Genomic DNA, 19,007 nt, shown 5'->3' with positions numbered 1-19,007 from the left:
AGGCGTGCGAAGATGGCACACCCGCGCCCAACACGCATGAAGAAATGCCCGGTGGCCCTCAGCCAATGGCGTGCCCGGGAGGAGAGGGAGGCCCGGGTCTCCCTCCTTCCCATTGGCCGCGGCGGCAGGCGGTAGAATTCCGCGCAGCGCGCCGATTGGCTGCGACGCGGGGCAGAAAGTGCTGAACGTTCCATTCCCGGGGCGCTCCTGGGCTGGAGGGATTTAAGCCCCCGAGCGTTTAAATGCAAAGCAAGCGACCTTTGTGTGCAAGGAATCCGAGGCGTGCTAGAAGATCCAGAGAGCCGGTGAGTATTTTTTTTTGGAGGGGGGGGAACGGATTACTTCCTCCCCCCCTTTGCAAGACCGGGGTTCGAACCTCCTTTGCCTATGCTTGGTGCCATGCCCTCCCCCGCCTCGCGTTCCTTCCCTGCCCTGCACGAGAGGCAGAAATTCAGCCGGTGAAGCCTGCTGCTCCCTTGCATGCCCCAGCGGAAGCCGCCGGGTGCGTCCCCGAGGCACAGGAGCGGAACTCTGGCCAGGGAAATCGAAGCCAAAGGCACGATCGAGGCCACAAGGAGTGCCAGCCTTGTGCAGAGAGGGGGTGTGGTGCAGTTGAGTTTGCTGGAGAGCATCTGCCTGCACAGCTCAGATTTGGAGCAGCCAGTGTGCAGAGTCAGGCCGATCAACCAGAAGTGTAGAATGTGGACGTCTCACGGTGGTGGCGTGCAGGAAACAGCCTGTCTCGGCTCTTCAGGTACACACGTGCACTTGGGAGGCTGTCACTGCGTGTCCTCAAGTAGCTTCTGACTTAGGACGATCCTAACGGTGGTCTTCAGATACGTGGAGTGGTTTCCCGTGGCCACCGCAACCCCCTCCACCACCGCAGGGTCTTCCACAGCTAAACAGAGATTTGAACCCAGGTCTTCGAAGTCCTAGTTTGAGCTGTGCCCAGGAAATTAAACAATATTTCCAAGATGGACTTTTAACTGTTTGATGGTTGCAAACCAGATGATGATGATGATGGGGTTGCCCAATGAACTCTTCACATGGTCTTTCGCTGCCCTTGAGGAATTAACCATTAACTCGGAATCGCCATTTCTTCCCTGATGGCTTATTTTTAACTCCCCACTTTTAAGACAGACGCAGCTTTGTTCCTGCTGCCCTCTGACAGAGGTGTTACAGCCCAGCAGCTGTGCAACAGCTGAGGTTGCCTTCCCCAGGCTGCCTTGTCCGTTTTTGTTCCGACGAAATCACTTTCTGGAGACTTGCTGAGTTGTGTTGATTCCTATGAACGTGTGCAGGGTGCTGCCCATTTCAAGATGGGCAGCCTCAGAAAATGGACCTGGATTCATACACGGGGGGGGGCGAGGAGAAGGTGAAATGTGTGACAAAAGGTCCTGCTGTTGTGCTAAGAACGAGCAAGACAACACAAGCAAGACGATAGGTTTGCATAATTGTTTTTTTGGCATCCATGTTTTGGGGTTATGCAACTCTTCTCTTGATTTCCCTTATTCAGATCACAAACAACCCATGACTCACTACAGCGACGGCATGAAAGGAATGGGGGCCCCCGTGATCAAGGGCCTCTGGGACTCCCATAACAAGATGGTGATGGAACCGCTGGACACCAACGACCCAGAGGTGAGGGGGCTCTCCTTGGTTGGGCAGCAGTGACGTCAACGGGGCCGGGAGGGTATCGATTCTGGCAGGCGAAACAGAAGGACCGTTGGCCGGTTGCCTCCCACCGTTAGGGTAGTGTTGAAGGGACCCGAGACAACGGACGTTGGGTCGTTGACTTCCTGACGCAACCGAGAGGTTGAATCTCCAGCCACTCATCGGGCGGGCACCAAGTTGGAAAGAGTCAGTGCGGGAGAGGGGTCGATAGCGTAGGGGTAGCGGGTTCAGGTCCCCGCGAAGCCTTGAACGTCACTGGGTGACAGCTGCGTTTGCTCGTCCTGGTCTACCTGACACGGTGGGTTGTGCGTGTAAAAAGAGGTGGAGAGTCTTGGATGTTGCCTAGAGAATTCCAGAGGGGGGGGGGAAAGAGCTGTAAAGATAACTGATAAACAAATACTAAATAAGATGGAACTCCTGCTGTTTTTCTGCCCGTGGTCAAAGGCATCTAATTCAGACGGATTTTTGCCACCTGAGCTGATGCACCACGTGTTCAAGTCTGATAAATCCTGCTGCCGTTGACTTATCAATGTGTTTTTATTTGTGATTTCGTAGGATCACTTTTAATATTTCTATTCCACTGTGGTTATTTTATCTGAACAGCAGGACCCCCTTATCTACGGGACCACTGTCCACTGCCTGAAAATAATAAAGAAAAAAAATCCCAGAAATAACATATTTATATGTATTTCCAGGGTGTATTTACCAGAACTGGCTATGAGGGGGAGCCAGAGACCATGCAATGCATCGCGTCCAATACTTCCGCATTTTCCATCATCCACAGGGAAGCTTGCAACCAGATACTGCAGATACTGCTCTCCTTCGGTGCTTTATTTTTAGCTGCCTCAAGCGCTATCCTGAGTAGAGAGCTGGTGCATGGATTTAATAAAGAGGTCCACAGCCCGTTTGATAGGATGCCAAGAGATGTAACGAACGGCTGGTTTTATGTTTTCTCTCTCTAAGGTCTATGACATCATCAAGAAGGAGAAGCGCCGGCAAACGCTGGGCTTGGAGCTGATTGCCTCGGAGAACTTCGCCAGCCGAGCCGTCCTGGAAGCCCTCGGCTCCTGCATGAACAACAAATATTCCGAGGGCTACCCGGGCCAAAGGTGGGTGACTGGGAAGGATGGTCTGGAAATCCTTTGGACAGATCCTACCTCTTTTTCGTGTGTTTGTAAGACTGATTTCTATCCTGTGAGTTACTAGTCCCCTTCAGTTTGGCACGGCTTAGGCCTCACCTCGAGTCCTGGCTCCAGTTCTGGACACCACCGTGGAAGAAAGATGCCAGCAAAATGGGGCAAGTTCAGAGGACGAAAACGAGGAGGATCAGGGGGACTGGAAACCAAGCCCTTGGAAGAAAGGCAGAAAGAACTGGGCATGTTTAGAGAAAAGAAGACGGAGGAAGTGATAGGATAGCACTTTTCAAAGGCTTGAACAGTAGTCACACAGAGAAAGGTCAGGATCTGTTCTTGATCATCCCCATGCTCAAGCGACAGGAAACCAGATCTTGAGGCTGAACAGCAGGAAAAAAAACTTCTTAACGGTTAGAGAAGTACAGCAAGGGGAACCATGACCTCAAGGGGAGATGGCGAGGGCTGCAATACTGGAGGCCTTCAAGGGAAAATTGGACGATCACCATCCATCCTCATTACGCTTCTCAGATGGCTTAGGGCCGTTTTGCAAAGCATGCAGGCTGGCCACTCTCTTCTAGCCAATTCAGTATTATTATTATTTTTTTGAATTCCCTTTAAGGGCATGAACCTTAGGTCAAAGATCTAATGGGATGCCATGAGCTTGCTATTCTTGCCATGGGCATCAGTAAAAAGAAATCTCTCAAGCTTTAAGACCAGTTTGTTCATTCCAAAATTTATCTGTGCTGGAATTGGGCGCAGCTCAGTTACAACTGGGTTTGCTGTGTGCTTTCTTCCATTTTAAGGATTCTTCTTAAAGGATGAGAGTTATGGCGGTCTCGAGAGAGAGAGAGAGAATTCTTTGGGGTGTTAGATTAAAGTGGTGAAAAGCTTAATTGATGGTCTTCCCAGTTGCATATAAGATGTATACACCCATCAGAGCATGGAAGAGTTACTTTTTTTTTTAATACAACTTCCAGAATCCCCTAGACAGTATGGTCCTCTACTAGATGGGGGATTTGTCATTAAAAAAAAAAATCCAAGCGCTGGATGAAAAGCGCATTCTTGGTGCACGCCATGAGACAAACTGCCTTATCAGACGCCCACACTGCAAGGCTCAGGGTAGGACTGTGCCAGCGTAAGACTGCAGGGAGCTGATTTCTCATTTAAACAGAACTTCCTGGACGGGGGATATAAGTGTGTTAGAAAAGCAGGCTGAGTTTGAATCTTTCTCCTTCTCTAGTTGGATGTCCTGGTTCTGAAAGTTGGACGTCCTGGTTCTGCTGATCGTACCCTTCTGCTCCATCAAGATCACCCATGACTGTGTTTTGCTTTAATTTGTGTTTAAAAATTCCCTTCTCTTTGACAGATATTACGGTGGCACCGAGTTTGTGGATGAACTGGAGCGTTTGTGTCAAAAGAGAGCGCTCCAGGCTTATGGGCTGGACCCACAGAAGTGGGGCGTCAACGTCCAACCGTACTCAGGTAGCCTTAGCACTATCCTTCGCTGGGCACCATGGCATCATGGGTGGTCATGGCTCAACCGGGCAAGCTGTTGATCTTTTCGAATGCATGCTCCTTGGGGCAGGCAGTTGGATCTTTTTGTACCACGAACGTGGCTGGTGCCGTAGAATAAATCAACAAAGGGAAGTGTACTGTTCTCGTAAACTTGCTGCTGGGGGCCGCTGGGCCTGATCCAGCCTTCTGCTTCTGTTCCAGGGTCCCCTGCAAATTTTGCTGTCTACACCGCCTTGGTGGAGCCTCATGGAAGAATTATGGGCTTGGATCTGCCCGACGGCGGTCACCTGACCCACGGTTTCATGACGGACAAGAAAAAAATCTCGGCCACTTCGATCTTTTTTGAGTCCATGCCCTACAAGGTGAGCCGAATTCCATGCCATGAGATCGGGGTCGGACCGTAAGCCAGAAGCAGCTTTAACTGGGACATATTATGGATCGTGGCTTGCTTTTCTTCTCTCTTGTTCTGCTATAGTTCTTTTGTTTAATAGCATTTGAAAAGTTTAAAAAAAGAGGTGCATGACACCCATAAAAGACTAAAAGATCTCTTGGATTTTATAATACCACACACCTTTTTTCTTTTGCTGCAGTGGAGGTAGCATGCCTGGCCATTGGAAATGGCGATGGCCAAAGCGTTTGAGGGCTTTGAAATTGCTCCAAAGCGAATTTAGTGATTTTTGCCCCACCCTAAAACCTGCTGATAGGGCGCGGGTTGGAAAGATTTCCATAGATGTGTTGTTGTTGTTTTAAAGATAATTGCAGAATTCGGCAATACTTTGACTGAGCCTCGGAAATAATTTAAAATAAGAAAAAAAATCAAAAGTAAATGTTGACTCTTTCATTGCACAAGATGCTGTAAAACCTGAGAAGGGAAAAGCAGAAAAGTGCAGAATATGTTCTGACAGGATGCTATAGCCATGGGGAATGGAAGATCATGCAAGCCTGCCTCTCTGGAAAACTGGACTTCCAAGAGACAATGGTGCAACAGTTGCACCCTGCAGTTCTGCACTGAACATGGGGTTGGAATAGATGACCTCCGGGGACCCTTTCAGACTAATGTTATGTAATTCCGAGGGATTGCTTTGAAGTGTTCCAACCGCCACTGCCCAGGAAGGGGTGCGTGTCTTTGCCGTTGACATTTCTTAGCCCCGTGTGCTGACAGCTGATTCAGCATGTGACCCTCTAATGAGAAAAGTGATGCAAAGATCATGGGATGTCTTTTATAGATAGAAGCCACCGAATCCAGCACTGGTGCTGGAGGAGAGAGAGGCTTTAACCCCTATGTGCTCAAACTCCAGCGCCTCCTGAAATACGTTACAGATAACTCTCAGACAGCTATGCTGGTAGGTGGGTGGGGGAATAAGGTTAAAGGCTGTATCACATAAAAGCAGCTTTTATTGTTTCCCTTCTCTGTCCACTGGGCTAAAATCACTGCTTCTGTTGAGTTTTTTCTTTCTTTCTTGATCTTTTCTCTTCCCCCCCCCCTCACCGGTAGGTCAACCCACAGACCGGTTACATTGATTATGACCGGCTAGAGGAAAACGCCCGTTTGTTCCATCCGAAACTGATCATTGCAGGTAATAAATACGTGATGCCAGACACGGCAAGGGCGTGAGAGATCCTCTCCCTGAAGAATTAATTTTCCGGAATTATTTGCTGGAAGGTTAGAAGCCTATCTTTCGGGTGCTGCTCCAGAGTTTGGAAGTAACCCATTACAAGCAATATAGTTGGATGAGTTAACCTCTCGGTAATGGGCATAAACAAAATTAATTCTTAAAGACACCGTGGAAATGAAATTACCCTGTTAGGGTAACAAGGAATCTTGTTACTTTTTAAGGATGCGTTTGAAGGGATTTTTACTAGATTTTTGGAAGTCTGCTGCTGATTGATTGCTATCAATCCCATGATTTTTTTAAAGTGAAAAACACCCAAGCCACTCAACATCCTTTAATGGTATGATCTGTAATCCTTGTAGAGTGTAATATTAGCCTATTACTTCTTAAACATGAACACAAGTAATAGGAACAAATCATCTTTAAAAAGGAACTTTTCTCAGCGTTGGTTATTTTGGAAGCTGGGCATTTCCCCCTTCCTGGACTTTCCTGGGTTTCATTTTAAAAGCATGGGCTAACAGCCAGTTGGGTTTAAAAACTGGTGTTTCAAAACTGTATTGATTGCTCTTTTTTTTCTTTTCCTCCGCCAGGCGTCAGCTGCTACTCACGGAACCTGGACTATGCCCGCATGAGGAAGATCGCAGACGAGAACGGGGCGTACCTCTTGGCCGACATGGCCCACATCAGTGGCCTCGTGGCCGCTGGCGTGGTGCCCTCACCCTTCGAACACTGCGACGTGGTCTCCACCACCACACACAAAACTCTGCGGGGTTGCCGAGCCGGCATGATCTTCTACCGAAAAGGTGAGAGGGCCTTCCTTGCGGTCGTGAAACGAGGACCAGACATTTCCCGACTTGAGGGTCGGGGGCATTAAAAGGAGGAATAGGCAGTCTGAAAGTCTGCAGCTGTTCTGGACGACGACTCCCACCTGCCAGCTTAAGGTGGCAGACCACAGCTCAGAAGAGACTCCAGGGCTGAGTTCGAATCACCATCAGGACTGACCGTCAAGTTGCGCTGGTCACTCAAGTTTTTTTTCTTCATTGACTTGGACTTGACTTGCGACTCACAACCCACCCGCCTTCTCTTTTTCCCTGGGGGGAAAAAGCTTGCTTTTAATAGGGGCCCAGAGTCAGGACTTGGTATCAGAGACTTGAACTCAGACCCAAAGACTTGCAAACATCCCTGCATCACAGGATGATCTTGGGGCAGCCAGAACCTACCTCACAGGGTCGTCGCCAGCGGAACAATGGGAAAGGGGCCGCGTCTGCTGCCTTCCTCTTTGGGGAAAAAGATCCCGTAACAATGGAACAAGTGAATGATAACTTCTCCTTTCTTGTTATCTTAAGGCGTCCGCAGCGTAGACCCCAAAACAGGAAAGGAAACCCTGTACAACTTGGAAAGCCTGATCAACCAAGCGGTCTTTCCTGGTCTTCAAGGCGGCCCCCACAACCACGCCATTGCCGGTGAGCTGGTCACGGGAAAGGCTCTTTATTTCATATCCCAGCCGCTCGGGGTACAGGCTTTGTGGCAAAGAGGCTTTGCGAGATGTCCACGTACAGAGTTTGGAACAAATTCATTCAGAACGTCTTTGTTCCACTTGTTAAACCGTCTTTTAAAAAGCATTATAACGGCCGAAAGAGGTGGGGGCAACTGTTATTTCGACGTATTTCCCGGGTGGGGTGGGGGCAGTGTTGATTCTTTTGCATAAATTTAACTGTGCATTCCTTTATATTTAAAGCTAACTTTAACTGTGTGCTCCGCTAAATTTAAAACGAACGGGTTACTAATGTCTCCTTCACAATCAGTGCAAGGAATTGTTATTGTAATCTCCGTCACTACTGTCAGTGATGTTGAATTAACGAGTGGATTAATGTTAATGGGAGTGAATTAGGTTTAACGTCAACATTCCCAAGCTCCAATCCATGTGTCTTCCTGTTCTCATCCTTTTAAAGATCCATGTTCTCTAGTTTGGGTGGGACATCAGTTCTTCCGGACTTTAACTTATTTCCCATTTTCTCTTTTGATTTATTTTTTGGGGGGTGGGCAGGAATTGCTGTATCTCTGAAGCAAGCCATGACGCCAGAATTCAAAGTTTACCAGACACAGGTCTTGGCCAACTGCAAAGCTCTCTCCAAAGCCCTTGTCGATTTGGGATACCATATTGTGACCGGTGAGAAGCCATTCCAACACAACTCCGGCTTTTAGCTAGATTTGCTTCTGCATCTTGACTGCTGATGGAGGGGTGTAAAGAAGAAGAAGAAAAAAGAACCAGGGTTCAGAAAAGTTGCTTTTCTGGACTATAGCTCCTTGTCTCCGCTAGCTAGCTGTCGGGAATCTTTGTTACACTCGGTTTGGCTACTGCAGGAAACTGGCCGATCCAAGGCCATGCCTTCTGGCTAGTTAATCCTCTCTGCTTTAGAGAATGGCCTTCAGCCATCAAGGGATATTTACGATAGGACTTTTCCTGAATGTTTAGAGGACTCCTTGGTAGCCCTTGCAAAAATAATGTTCTAATGTTCCAATGTTCTAATGGGTCCCAGGGGCCAGTAAAAAAAAAAAAATACATGGGTTCTAAGACCTGCCACAGCACTTCTGCAGCAACCAGAGATGCAGTGGTAAATTTGGGCATCCAGAAGAGCTCCCACAGCTTGCACACCTACTGTCTGGAGAGTCCAGAAAGGCAGGCCTCTGGATCTGTCCCTCTCAGCAAATGAAGGGCAGGTGTTTTGTAAAGCTAATGGCTCTTGACTGTTCCTTTAAGACCAAACCACCCTCATATATTCTGCATGGTCACCAGGACAGCTCTCAACAATAGGCTGGTCTTGGAAAAACCTGCTTCCTTCCCCAGCTTCTGTGAGGGTTTGCAGTGCAGCTCAGAGGGAACGGAGATGCCTGGGGGGTGGCGGGTAGAGGACGAACCCTCCTTGCTCCTTGGAAAGTTGCACAGATTCAGCAGGGAGCCCCTGCTCCCTCCACGTGTCTAGCTTGGGTGGATAGTGGGAAATCACACTAGCATTTGCGCTTTAAGGATATAGTCCGGGCATCTCAGAAGTAAGAACATACCTTAGCCTTTTCTGCCGGAAGACTATCTATGGCGGTTGGGTCCCGTGACCTCTGGGAGCATCGCTCTTTGCAATCACTGTTGCCTTTATGCTTTGCATTCCTCGTTGTTTTGTTAGCCGCTTCTGATTTTCTTTCGGGAATGAGAAGCAGGTCTTCTCTAGATGTCTTTTGGCTCAGAGTCTAGCCAGGGCAAGAATCAGAGAGCGGTTGATTTGCAGAGACCCTGAAGGTCATCTAGCTGGCACAAGAAGAAAAACCCATTTTGTTTGGCTTCTCGCAGGCGGCTCGGACAATCATCTGATCCTGGTGGACCTCCGCAGCCAAGGCACCGACGGCGGGCGAGCCGAGCGGGTCCTGGAGCTCTGCTCCATCGCCTGCAACAAGAACACCTGCCCAGGTAAGGCCAGGCAGGGGGTGCACGTAGCCCAGCACACACAGGGTGGGGGTGGGAATATACAGTAGTATAGTATATTCTTCTCTTTTAAAATCCGTAAGTCGCTCCGAGTAAGTGGGAACGTAGCGTCGTCCAAAGATCGGTGGCTGGCTTTCTATTCATTCCCTGTGGCCTGAATCAGCTTCCTCTCTTCTTTTGCTAGGTGACAAAAGCGCTTTGCGTCCGAGCGGACTGAGGTTAGGGACGCCGGCTCTGACCTCCAGGGGTTTCTTGGAAGAGGACTTCCGAAAAGTGGCTCACTTTATTCACAGAGGTAGGACAGACATGGGGTCGATACGAACATTGGGCATCCCCGCCAGCTTCCCAGAATAATGGCAAAAAACTACATATAACGTAGTCGATCTTTCTCTCTTTCTCTCTACCAGAGAGGGTGGCCCTCTATAATATGATTTTGAAAGTCCATTGCATTAAAAATTGAAATAAATTAAGATTAACAATGACCCTATTCAAGCTTTGCTTTATTGCAGAGGGATCCTGTAATAAAGAACTTATTTCTGAAAGAACCCACAAGCTTGCATATTTTATAGTTAACAGCTGTTCCTAATAAATATATTGCCCGCCTGTGTTCTGTGGTGATTAAGGGGTGGGGAAGGTTTGCCCTGCCAGATGTTTTTGGACTACAAGTCCCACCAGCCCTAGCCAGCTGTGAGGAATGATGGGAATTGTAGCCTGGCCACCCCAGAGGGTTCTATGTGGTCCCCCCAATTTATTTATTATTTATTTATTTATTCATTTTATTTATATCCCGCCTATCTGGTCAAACGAGGACCCCCCAAGACCACAGAGAACCACCCGTTGCTTTGAGAAACGTAAAAATACCTTCATTTGTCATGAAATGAGAACAGGCAAGGTGGAAGCTGCTGGGTTCCATCAGGCGAGGGCCCCTCTTTACTTTGTACAGCGGCTTGGGTGGTAAAAAGATTCTCTGCTGGCGAATGGATGCCTTTTAATCCCGTCGGATGCATATGTTTGCTTGTAACAGGCGTTGAGCTCACCTTGCGGGTCCAGAACGACATGAGCCCCAAAGCGACGTTGAAAGAGTTCAAAGAGAAGCTGGAGAAGGACGAGACGTACCGAGACCCACTGACGGCGCTCAAGGAGGAAGTGGAAGCCTTTGCCGGCGGCTTCCCCCTGCCGGGCTTGCCGGTTCTGTAACGGGACGCTGCAGAACCGGAGCCCAACCCAAGCGGAAGGGCGAGGAAGAAGACCCAAAGAAATGCCCAGTTCCTCCGAGGTGGCTTTGAAGCTTCGCTGGGTTCCTGTTTTAACCAGGCTGCCCTCGTGCACGCTGGATGGAGGAGGGATGGATAAAAGCTAATGCTCCAAATATATACTATGCTTTCCCCTTTGCTCCTATTGTCTCTGTAGAAATGTCGTGGACGTACAGGGAAATAATGAGAAACTTAACATGCAGCCATGAAGTAGCTGGAGAGTCAAAAGGGCAGCCAGCCCAGTCCACTTGGAGAAGGACACGATTAGTAGTGGGGAGAAGAGCAAGAGGGAGGGAGGGGGCAGAGGGTTTTGCTCCCGAAAGTACCCTGGGCTGTGTGTATCTGTGTTGCCATTTCAAGGGGAAAGTACAGTATCTGGTCACCGATGCAGATCTTGTGGTCTGTTTGCCTATGGCAGCAAATTCGAGGGTGAAGTGCAGTGACGTCGGCATCGCCCCCCTTTGAGCTTCTCACTTTCCGAAGTACTCCAGGATGGGGGTGGGGGTGCGGAATCTGTAAGCAAGTCTTAACAGGGAAAGGTCTCCCACCCTTACTTTACTACTGAAGCTCGCTGCAAATGTTAAAGCTGCCTTTCATTTAATCAGCGCGGCTACGGGACAATTTCCCAAACTCCCAATGCAGGCTTGGCGGATTCTGGGAATTTTGAGTCTTAAAATTGTAGCTTTCCAAAGCTCAGCCCATAACCAGCATAGGCTGGGAGCTCCCCATTGACCCCACTTTCGAGTTCCACCCGGTCGGGTATCCATCCCTGGCTCCTTCGCTCTTGCTAACATTAGTTACGGAATGAATATTTCCCTGCAAAGCTACAGTTCCCCACGGTTGGCTTTTAGCCAGGGTCTAAAACTGGTTCGCACAAGGAAGAGTCATGCTGCATCAGTTAAAAGTTGGTGGAGGGGGGCACAGGTTTGCAGAATCCTTCCCATCTGCTAACCACAGATTTGTTCTCCTTGGTGGACCAGAGGAGAGAACAAGGCTCATTTCTCTTCCTCCTAAAAACCAATACACCATCTTTTAAAAGCAGGATGTTTTAGAGTAACCAGCTGGCTGTCTGCATAAGTCACACACAGAGGTGTTGCATGGATTTTGACTGGGCAACTTCAGCAAGTTCGGGAGAACTGAAAAAGGCAGGATGCAGAGAAGGGAGGTGGTGCTTCCACACCACAGCACACAACGGGCACAGGGGTTAAGGCAGCTGAGAGAGAGGACACAGGCCAGGCTGTTCCAGCTACACTTCCACAAGACTCTGCACAAGGCTGAACTACATGTTACTTTTCCTGCTGCCCGCACAGCACCAGCCGACGCCCCTTCCATCTCTCTCCGGACCACCGCAGCTTTTCCCGACCTGCAAATGGGGTTAAGACCACAGTTCCCATGATCCTCAACCAGCACACCTGGGGATTTACGGTAGATGCAGTCCCTCACTCAGGTAAGTGCCAATTTCGGAAAGCTGCACCACTGTCGGGACAAAGCTCCAAAGCGACTGCCACACCAGACGTTTCGGTGTCTTTGGGAGCGTGGCTGGCGCTGAGGGCCTTGCCAGCTGAAAATGCAGCTTGGAGGGAAAAGACGGCGAGAATATGAGATGCAGAAAAACAGCTGTTTGGGCAATGCAGCCCTGCTCTGAGATCCAACACCATCTTTTTAAGAACGGATCAATCAGATCCCTTTGTCCACTCAGCCCAAAATCATCCCGCAGAAGAAAAGCAATTAAGAGGAGAATCGTTGCCTTTGTGCCCTCTGTATTTTCCAGGACAAGAGATTCTGCAATAGCTTCAACTTCAATAGCAGAAGTTGCCCAGGTGGCTTCCTCTGTCTGTTAAGTAACACAAACAAGATCCAGGGTGTCCATAACGCAGAGAACGCTCCCTTGCTCCCCTCTTGAGATGAAGCAGCCCTGGGACTGGATGTGACCAGAGAGCTGGTTGGTAATATTCCTTTTTCCAGAATGCTCTCCCCCCCCCCCCCAATACCCTAGCCAACATGCCCCATTGGCCACGTACTCTGGGAACGGCGGTCCTGAAAAGGAAATTTTCTCCAGTTGTGGGTGTGAGTGAGGCCCTAGCCATCCATATGAAACCCAATCATTTTCTCTCCTATTAAACAGCAAAGTGCTTTCATAGGGACGGACATGGTGTGAGCGCTCTCTTAGGGAACTCAGAAAGTGCAGTATAGCAAAAGCACCTCCCTTGAGAAGAGGATGCTTTTATTTTAGATATATTTATGTATATATATTGTATATATATATATATATACACACACAATAGTGCAGCTTATACATCAAGTTTTCCCAAATTCTTCAAACACCAAAGCTGATACATAACACTTGAAAGCTTCCCAGATCAGAAACTTTACATTGGATTCTGGCACACTTCTTTTCCAAGATCACACAGAACAGAGGTTTTAAGAATAATGCATATTGATCCAGTTTCTCTGCCTTTGCACAATCAGCCTTCCGGCACAAGGGAAAAAAGGCTATTAAAAAAAAAGGGGGGGGGGTGGAGAATAAAACTGGTAAGGCCTTTCTCTACTCTTCAAGGTTGCAGCCAGAGAGGCTGTTTTGATATTCAGCTGCAATTAATCCACAACAAAGGGGGAGACTTGTCTTACAGATGTTCTCAAGTTTTCACAGGGTAAAAGAAGGGAAGGGGCTGAACCCAAGCATTCTATCGAACTTTGCTGGAACTCCGAAGATTTGTACAAGGCCAAACAGCATCTAGCGCAGCCTGGGAGGAATCCGAAACAAAAAAAATCCCCCTGCGGTCTGGTTGGATACAGCAGAGGTAGTGAAACTACTGGAAATTCTTGGGTGTTGAAACAAACAGACAGAAACAGCCATGGAAGCCGACTGCGCCAAAATGGAGGGCGAGCAGAACTCTGCAGCAAACCAAAACCCACGCACGGGAAAGCAGTCCAGGAAGCAGTGTGTGTATATGCATGTGCGAATCCAGTACATTCATTCCTCATTACCCCTGAGTGCAAAGAATTAAGGACACAGGGCAATTATTTTTTCCCTACCTGCTGCCTTTACTTGCTCTCCAAGAATCTGGGTTTCCTTCCTGCTGTGGGAGAAGTGCGCAAGATGTAGCAGAATTTTGGGCTGCCCGACAGTCACACCAGCAAGGCCTCTTTGTGCTTTCAAACATCTGGAGGGCCTCTGTCCGTCAAGTCTATGACAGGAAGGTGTCCCTCCGGTTTCCACGTCCTCTCTCCTTACGCTCTGCCTCTGCTCTCTAGGGGTGCAAGCTTCAGGAGGCATTACAACACTCAGTGACACGTCAAAGGGGGCTTCTGCAAGGATTCTGCTTGATCGGTGGCTGAAAGCACAACCGCTTCGCTTTGGGGTACATGGGGAATAAACTGTGTTTTGCACACCCCCTCCATACATGGTTATGCTGACTACACTTCTGAAAGATTCTGCAGCTTGTTTCAGGTTTTTAAAAAGCTTAACACTCTGGGAGACAGACTGCTAAGCAGGTTTCCCCCTGCCATACAGCTCGCCACTTGGTCAAAGCAGTCCACTCCCTCCACACACACACACTTTGAATACCCATATAAAATTTGGCAGTGTCCCTCCTTAAAAAGGTACAGCCGAGTTATTCTGAAACCTTATTTTAATGAGGTTTGTGTGTCCCCACCGCAGCAATCCCATGTCAAGAACAAGCACGTTGGCCATGGAATCGGGTGGGCCTGTGGACAGCTGCAGGAGAACACATGTGATGGCGAGGTGCAGGTGCGCGGGAGGCAAGATCTGCAAGCTGGATGCCGATTAAATTTTGTACAAAGCGCTGGGCACGTAATCAAACCTGAGGACTGGGCTAACCCCCCGGATGGAATCCTGAAGGAAATGCAGTTTTAGGAGCTCGGCCAGATACTGGACCACTCGGCTGTCCTCGTTGGCCAGCCCCAGCTGGATTTTGAGGAAGTTCTGCCGCCGAGACGCCACGGACGCCTCTGTCTCCTCCTTGCGGATGGGGAGATGCAGGTGATGGCAGAAGGTGTAGAGGAAGGCCTTGGAACACAGCTGGGTGAGGATGGTTTGGACGTGCATGTAGTAGGTGCTACCCCGCTTGATCTGCGTGCGGTGGTCGGCCAGGCGGGGGATCAGGGTCCCTTTGTACTGCGGGCAGCGGAGGGTCTTGCTGTCCGCGTCCAGGACACTGACGTAACGGCTGTAGCGGCTGAGAGAATGCATCATGCCGATGCCGGCAGGAGAAGACGATCTGGGGAGGAAAGGGGGAAAGCAAGGTGAAACACTTGAGGCAGTCTGCTCTCCTTGTGCAAAACCATTGCAGGGAAGTTGTGCATGGAAAAATACCTGTGTAACCATGACACGGCCAAGGAGAATCAACTGCTAAGGCTCCTATTTTGCTGCCCCACTGGGTGTACCAGAGCTGCATAGATGCAGTGGGCAATTTACTATACCTAACCCTCACCGTCTCGCCACTCACCACCTGATGTTCAGCTGGGTGCTGCCTTCGAACACAGAGGGTTCATACACATTCAAAAGAGCCACTTCCACCTCCACAAATCCATCTAAAGGCAACGCCCCTCCCTTATTATGTGTCTCAAGCACTGGGTGTTCGGGGATAAGACTGCTTCTGATCCAGGAGGTTTCATTAAGCAACGGAGCAGCAAAGGAGGCCGCAACTCAAGTTCTAGTATTATGACATTTGAAAAAAGGTTTTGTCTTTAATATACTAGTAGGCAAATCAGTCCATCAAGCTCCTGGGGACGTTTCCTACCTCCTTGGACCTGATGCAGGAAGTACCAGGGCCTCTCCCCCTTGTTGTGTTTACTCTGAGGAAAGGTGACTCTCTCCACCCCCACAAAAAATAAGTTGCAGAGCTACGTATCTTGTTTTAGAAGAGAAACACACCCACCCGAAGATGTCTTTCCCTCGTTTTTGGCCCAAAAGAAGGGGAGGCAATAGAAGGATTTGCAAAGACAGACTGGGGGGGGGGGCAACATGTAATCCATGTGACACCCCCCACACTCCTATTCTAACCATTCCACACACTGTATAAGGACAAGACTTGGATGGGCTGGTTTTCTGTTTTGTTTACCTCTGCAATCCAATGAGCTTCCACTTCTGAAAGTCTGTGACGTGCAAAGGGGACGTGGACCACTGTTTCACTGGCTTGGCGTACGCCCCGACATTGGGGACAAAAATGGACAGAGCGGTGACCAGTTTCTCCACGATGGCTTTCTCTTCCCCCAACACGACCAGCGTCCGGCCGCTCAGCAGAGAATAGATGGCCGGGTGAGCGAAAGGGTACTGCCGGATGAACCGCAGGGCGTTCTGGCTGGCTTTCTTCTTGTGCCTCTCCCCAAGCGGACCGCCGAGAGGAGACGGGGAGGGGGTCCGGTCCGAGCTAGTGGACGCCGTGCTGCTGATGTGGCTGGTGGAGTCAGAGCACTTGTCGAGGCTCATTTTACTTGCTTCTCGGGTGCTCGAGAGATAATGGGGATCCAGCTCGTAGCCGAGGAGCCCCCCCGAGCCGCCATCCTGGGAAGAATAGTCCGTAAAGTTCACATGAGGCCCCTGATCTCCTGGCCTGTAGGGCTGGGGCGGGATGCTGACCACGCCGTCCTCGTCGCAATGTTTCAGGGCCAAGTCGGTCTGGGGTTCGAGGAAGTTGGGACTTTCCTTCCCAATGCAACAGGTGGAGTCCACAGGGAGCAGGTTTTCTGGCTTGGGACTGCCTTCCATCTCTTCAGCCCCGTCCAAGTTTGAAACAGGGCTGAAGCGAAGGCCTTCCTCGTCATCGTCTGCATAAGGTTCTTCGTTAATGGCACTTGGGTAGCTCGCTCGGAAGTCGTCCGGAATGAGAGCCTCTGAGGGGCAGGTGCTCAGCACCTCGATGCTGTCCTCGCTGACGGTTCTCCGACTCACCGCTTTGTTCCGTGCGAGCTGGGGGCTCAGGTGAGTTTGGGGCAAGTGAGCCTGGCTTTCAGACTGAGTCCCAGCAGCAGCGGACTTCTCTGTCCCCAACACTTCGATGCTTTCGCCGCTGCTGACGCTCCCTTTCAGATCGGCGCCGAGATATTCCACGTTGTCCTGATGGTCATAAGGAATGGCATATGCGTCTTCCGTTTCTTGGGCGTCTTCCCTTTCCTGATCCATCTTAATAGGTACACTCTCGACGCTGGATTTGTAAGACCCCAAACCGGCCAACGTTTTAGCAACAGGGCAAACATCCAAACCTTTGTCGCTGGGGTTGTCCAGGTGAGACTCCTGGTAGCCATTCAACGGCCTCTCCGCCTGTCTTTCGTCAGCTGGGAATAACTCTTCGAAAAGGAAATTAGTAATTGTTTGCTGTTTCAAAAGGGCCTGGCTGATCTGGTCAGTCAAGAGGTAGCAAACGTCCCCTCTGAACATCTTCTCAATTTGATGTAACTGATCTAGAGTTTGGGTGAAAAAATAAAGGTCGCACAGCTCCTGAAGCGTTTTGAGCTTCTTGTCAAAGCACTTGGCAGGTTTTGCCTTGATCAGCTTCGGGGTGTAAGAGGACCGTTGAGGGTAAAACTGTGTTTCACTGGGCTCATCCGGTTTCAAGGTAGTAACTCCTTCCTCTGGGTCATCCTCGGCTTGTTCCATTGCACAGTCCGGCTCATAAGGATGAAATTCTGATTCTTTCAACTTACTGTAAGGATACGATCGAATTTGTTTCAGGAGATCTTGATGTTCAATGATAAGTTTTTCAACACTGGCCAGTTCGTTAGCTTTCTCAATGGCTTGCGTGGTGTAGTACCCTTTCTCGTTGTTTTTCTTTTGGATCTCAGTCTCGTTGTGCAACACCGTCCGAGTGTAATCGAGGTCCTTGAGCTTTTTTTCCAGTTCGCCGGCAAAAGCTTTCCGATTCCCTGTCTTTAAGCACTCCGAAGCTTTTGAGAATTCCACGGAGAGGCCCTGAAACATCTGCATAATTTTGTGCTCGTCGGCGGAAATGTAGGCCATGCAGAAAGGCCTGACGAAGCCTCTCGCTTCGAGGTCGTAAAGGGTCAAGTGGTGGACGTAGGCAAAAGCTCCTTCTTTGGAGTCGCCCAGCACGACTTTAGAATCCTCCACAAAGTTCAGCTTCGGGTAGGGGCAGCCGGGAGGGTGGCCCACAAACGAAGCCTGATAGTCCACCGACATGATGCGGAGGGAGAAGTAGTTGAGATCGAAGGTGCCGCAGACTTTGGCGTCGTCCGGGATGGTGAGCAGAGGCTGGGGCCCCACTTGCTCCGAGAATTCGGAGATGAGGATGAAGTCCCGCGTGAACTTGGCACCGGACAGCTTCGACCAGGGGTTGGCCCCTTGGCTGGCGAACGGGAAGAGGGGCACGGAGTATTCCTCGGGCAAGGCCGGCTCGGGGCGGTAGGCCTCCTCATCGTAGTCATCCTCTTTGGTAAAGGCCACCACGTCCGGGGCGCTGATCATCTTTCCAGGCGGGGGCGGTGGCAGAGCGGCATGGGAGGAAAACAGGATCCTGGCCCACTGGGGCTCAGCGGGAGTCCATCGAGGAGGGGGCACCGGAGCGAAGGAGCCGAGGGCCTCTCCACCCCTTGGTCTGGTGGGGAGGGGGGTCTTCCCCCAAAAAAACCCTATGGCACTTTCCCCCTGATGGAGCCCCCTTGGCCTCCTAATCTGGGGACGGAGGGTGTCCCTCTCCTCACCCCCCCCCAGAGGGAGCCCTTCCCTGTCACCTCGCCTCAACTCTCCTGTTGTGGGGAGGCAGGCCCTTGGCCCACACCTGAGGGAGAGGGCCTCGATCCCCCTTTCGCCTAGGAGGGCCCGGGGGGGGGAGAGAGAGAGCCCCTCACTTGTGAGGGGGGGGTCAGGTTCTTCTCCAAGCGAGCTACTCCCCCTCTTCGGCCTGACCTCCAAACCCAGGGGACGGGAAGGGGCGCCCCCCCCCGCCTCGACTTTCCTTTCCTGGGCAATGGGCGCCTGGCCCCGCCTCCCGCCCCCCAGCAATCACTCCGCCAGGAAACCCGGTGGGCGCTAGGACCGGCCCGAGCCCCCACCCCAAGGCCAGGTTCCGCCCGGCGCCTCTTAACACCAACCGCCAGTTCCCTCTTCCAGCCGCCGCCGCCGCCGCCGCCTGGCAGCCATCTTGGAATCACATGACCCATTATGACCTCCCTCTCTCCCCCTTTGACCCCGGAAGCGGTACCGCCTTCGCCTCTAACGACCCTTAGTTTTCCCCTCACACGTTATTTCCCCCCCTTCAGTTGTTCGTCAGGTATTACAGTATATGAATGGAAATGAATATGAATATGAATATATATATATATATAAAAAACTTAAAAAGTGACAGTTGGGAGTCCCGTGACCGGA

General features: G+C 50.4%; 2 protein-coding genes across 4 annotated transcripts; one reads left to right on the top strand and one right to left on the bottom strand.

Moving 5' to 3' along the window:
- The first annotated feature begins 157 nt into the window (after positions 1-157).
- Positions 158-10,802, top strand: SHMT1 (serine hydroxymethyltransferase 1). Of its 3 annotated transcripts, none has more exons than XM_020814621.3 (12): positions 158-305; positions 1,517-1,641; positions 2,638-2,783; positions 4,174-4,289; positions 4,524-4,684; positions 5,818-5,899; positions 6,526-6,738; positions 7,282-7,398; positions 7,983-8,105; positions 9,279-9,395; positions 9,595-9,705; positions 10,435-10,802. In XM_020814621.3, the coding sequence occupies exons 2-12, from the start codon at positions 1,531-1,533 to the stop codon at positions 10,605-10,607; spliced, it is 1,470 nt and encodes a 489-aa protein (XP_020670280.3). In that variant the 5' UTR covers positions 158-305; positions 1,517-1,530; the 3' UTR covers positions 10,608-10,802. The 3 variants fall into 3 exon arrangements, with proteins under 3 accessions (XP_020670280.3, XP_020670281.3, XP_072838736.2); XM_020814622.3 differs by lacking the exon at positions 158-305 and adding an exon at positions 1,183-1,206; XM_072982635.2 differs by lacking the exons at positions 158-305; positions 1,517-1,641 and adding an exon at positions 1,833-1,972.
- Positions 10,803-12,846: 2,044 nt separating this feature from the next.
- Positions 12,847-18,726, bottom strand: SMCR8 (SMCR8-C9orf72 complex subunit). Its single transcript, XM_020814617.3, has 2 exons — positions 15,748-18,726; positions 12,847-14,904 (listed from the first exon to the last, which is right to left on the bottom strand). Exons 1-2 carry the CDS (start codon positions 18,105-18,107, stop codon positions 14,451-14,453), a joined length of 2,814 nt encoding a protein of 937 aa, XP_020670276.3. The 5' UTR covers positions 18,108-18,726; the 3' UTR covers positions 12,847-14,450.
- Positions 18,727-19,007: the final 281 nt, after the last annotated feature.

Source organism: Pogona vitticeps, chromosome 13 (genome assembly GCF_051106095.1).
Source record: "Pogona vitticeps strain Pit_001003342236 chromosome 13, PviZW2.1, whole genome shotgun sequence".
Lineage (NCBI taxonomy): Eukaryota > Metazoa > Chordata > Lepidosauria > Squamata > Agamidae > Pogona > Pogona vitticeps.
This window is presented reverse-complemented; position numbering and strand designations above follow the sequence as displayed.

Excerpts from the sequence above, each read along its gene's own strand:
- SHMT1 (XM_020814621.3), top strand. The coding sequence starts at position 1,531 with ATGACTCACTACAGCGACGGCATGAAAGGAATGGGGGCCCCCGTGATC. Across the intron at positions 5,900-6,525 it reads TCCGAAACTGATCATTGCAG|GCGTCAGCTGCTACTCACGG; the intron begins GTAATAAATACG and ends TTCCTCCGCCAG. Across the intron at positions 8,106-9,278 it reads GGGATACCATATTGTGACCG|GCGGCTCGGACAATCATCTG; the intron begins GTGAGAAGCCAT and ends GGCTTCTCGCAG.
- SMCR8 (XM_020814617.3), bottom strand. The coding sequence starts at position 18,107 with ATGATCAGCGCCCCGGACGTGGTGGCCTTTACCAAAGAGGATGACTAC. Across the intron at positions 14,905-15,747 it reads AAGCTCATTGGATTGCAGAG|ATCGTCTTCTCCTGCCGGCA; the intron begins GTAAACAAAACA and ends TTTCCTCCCCAG.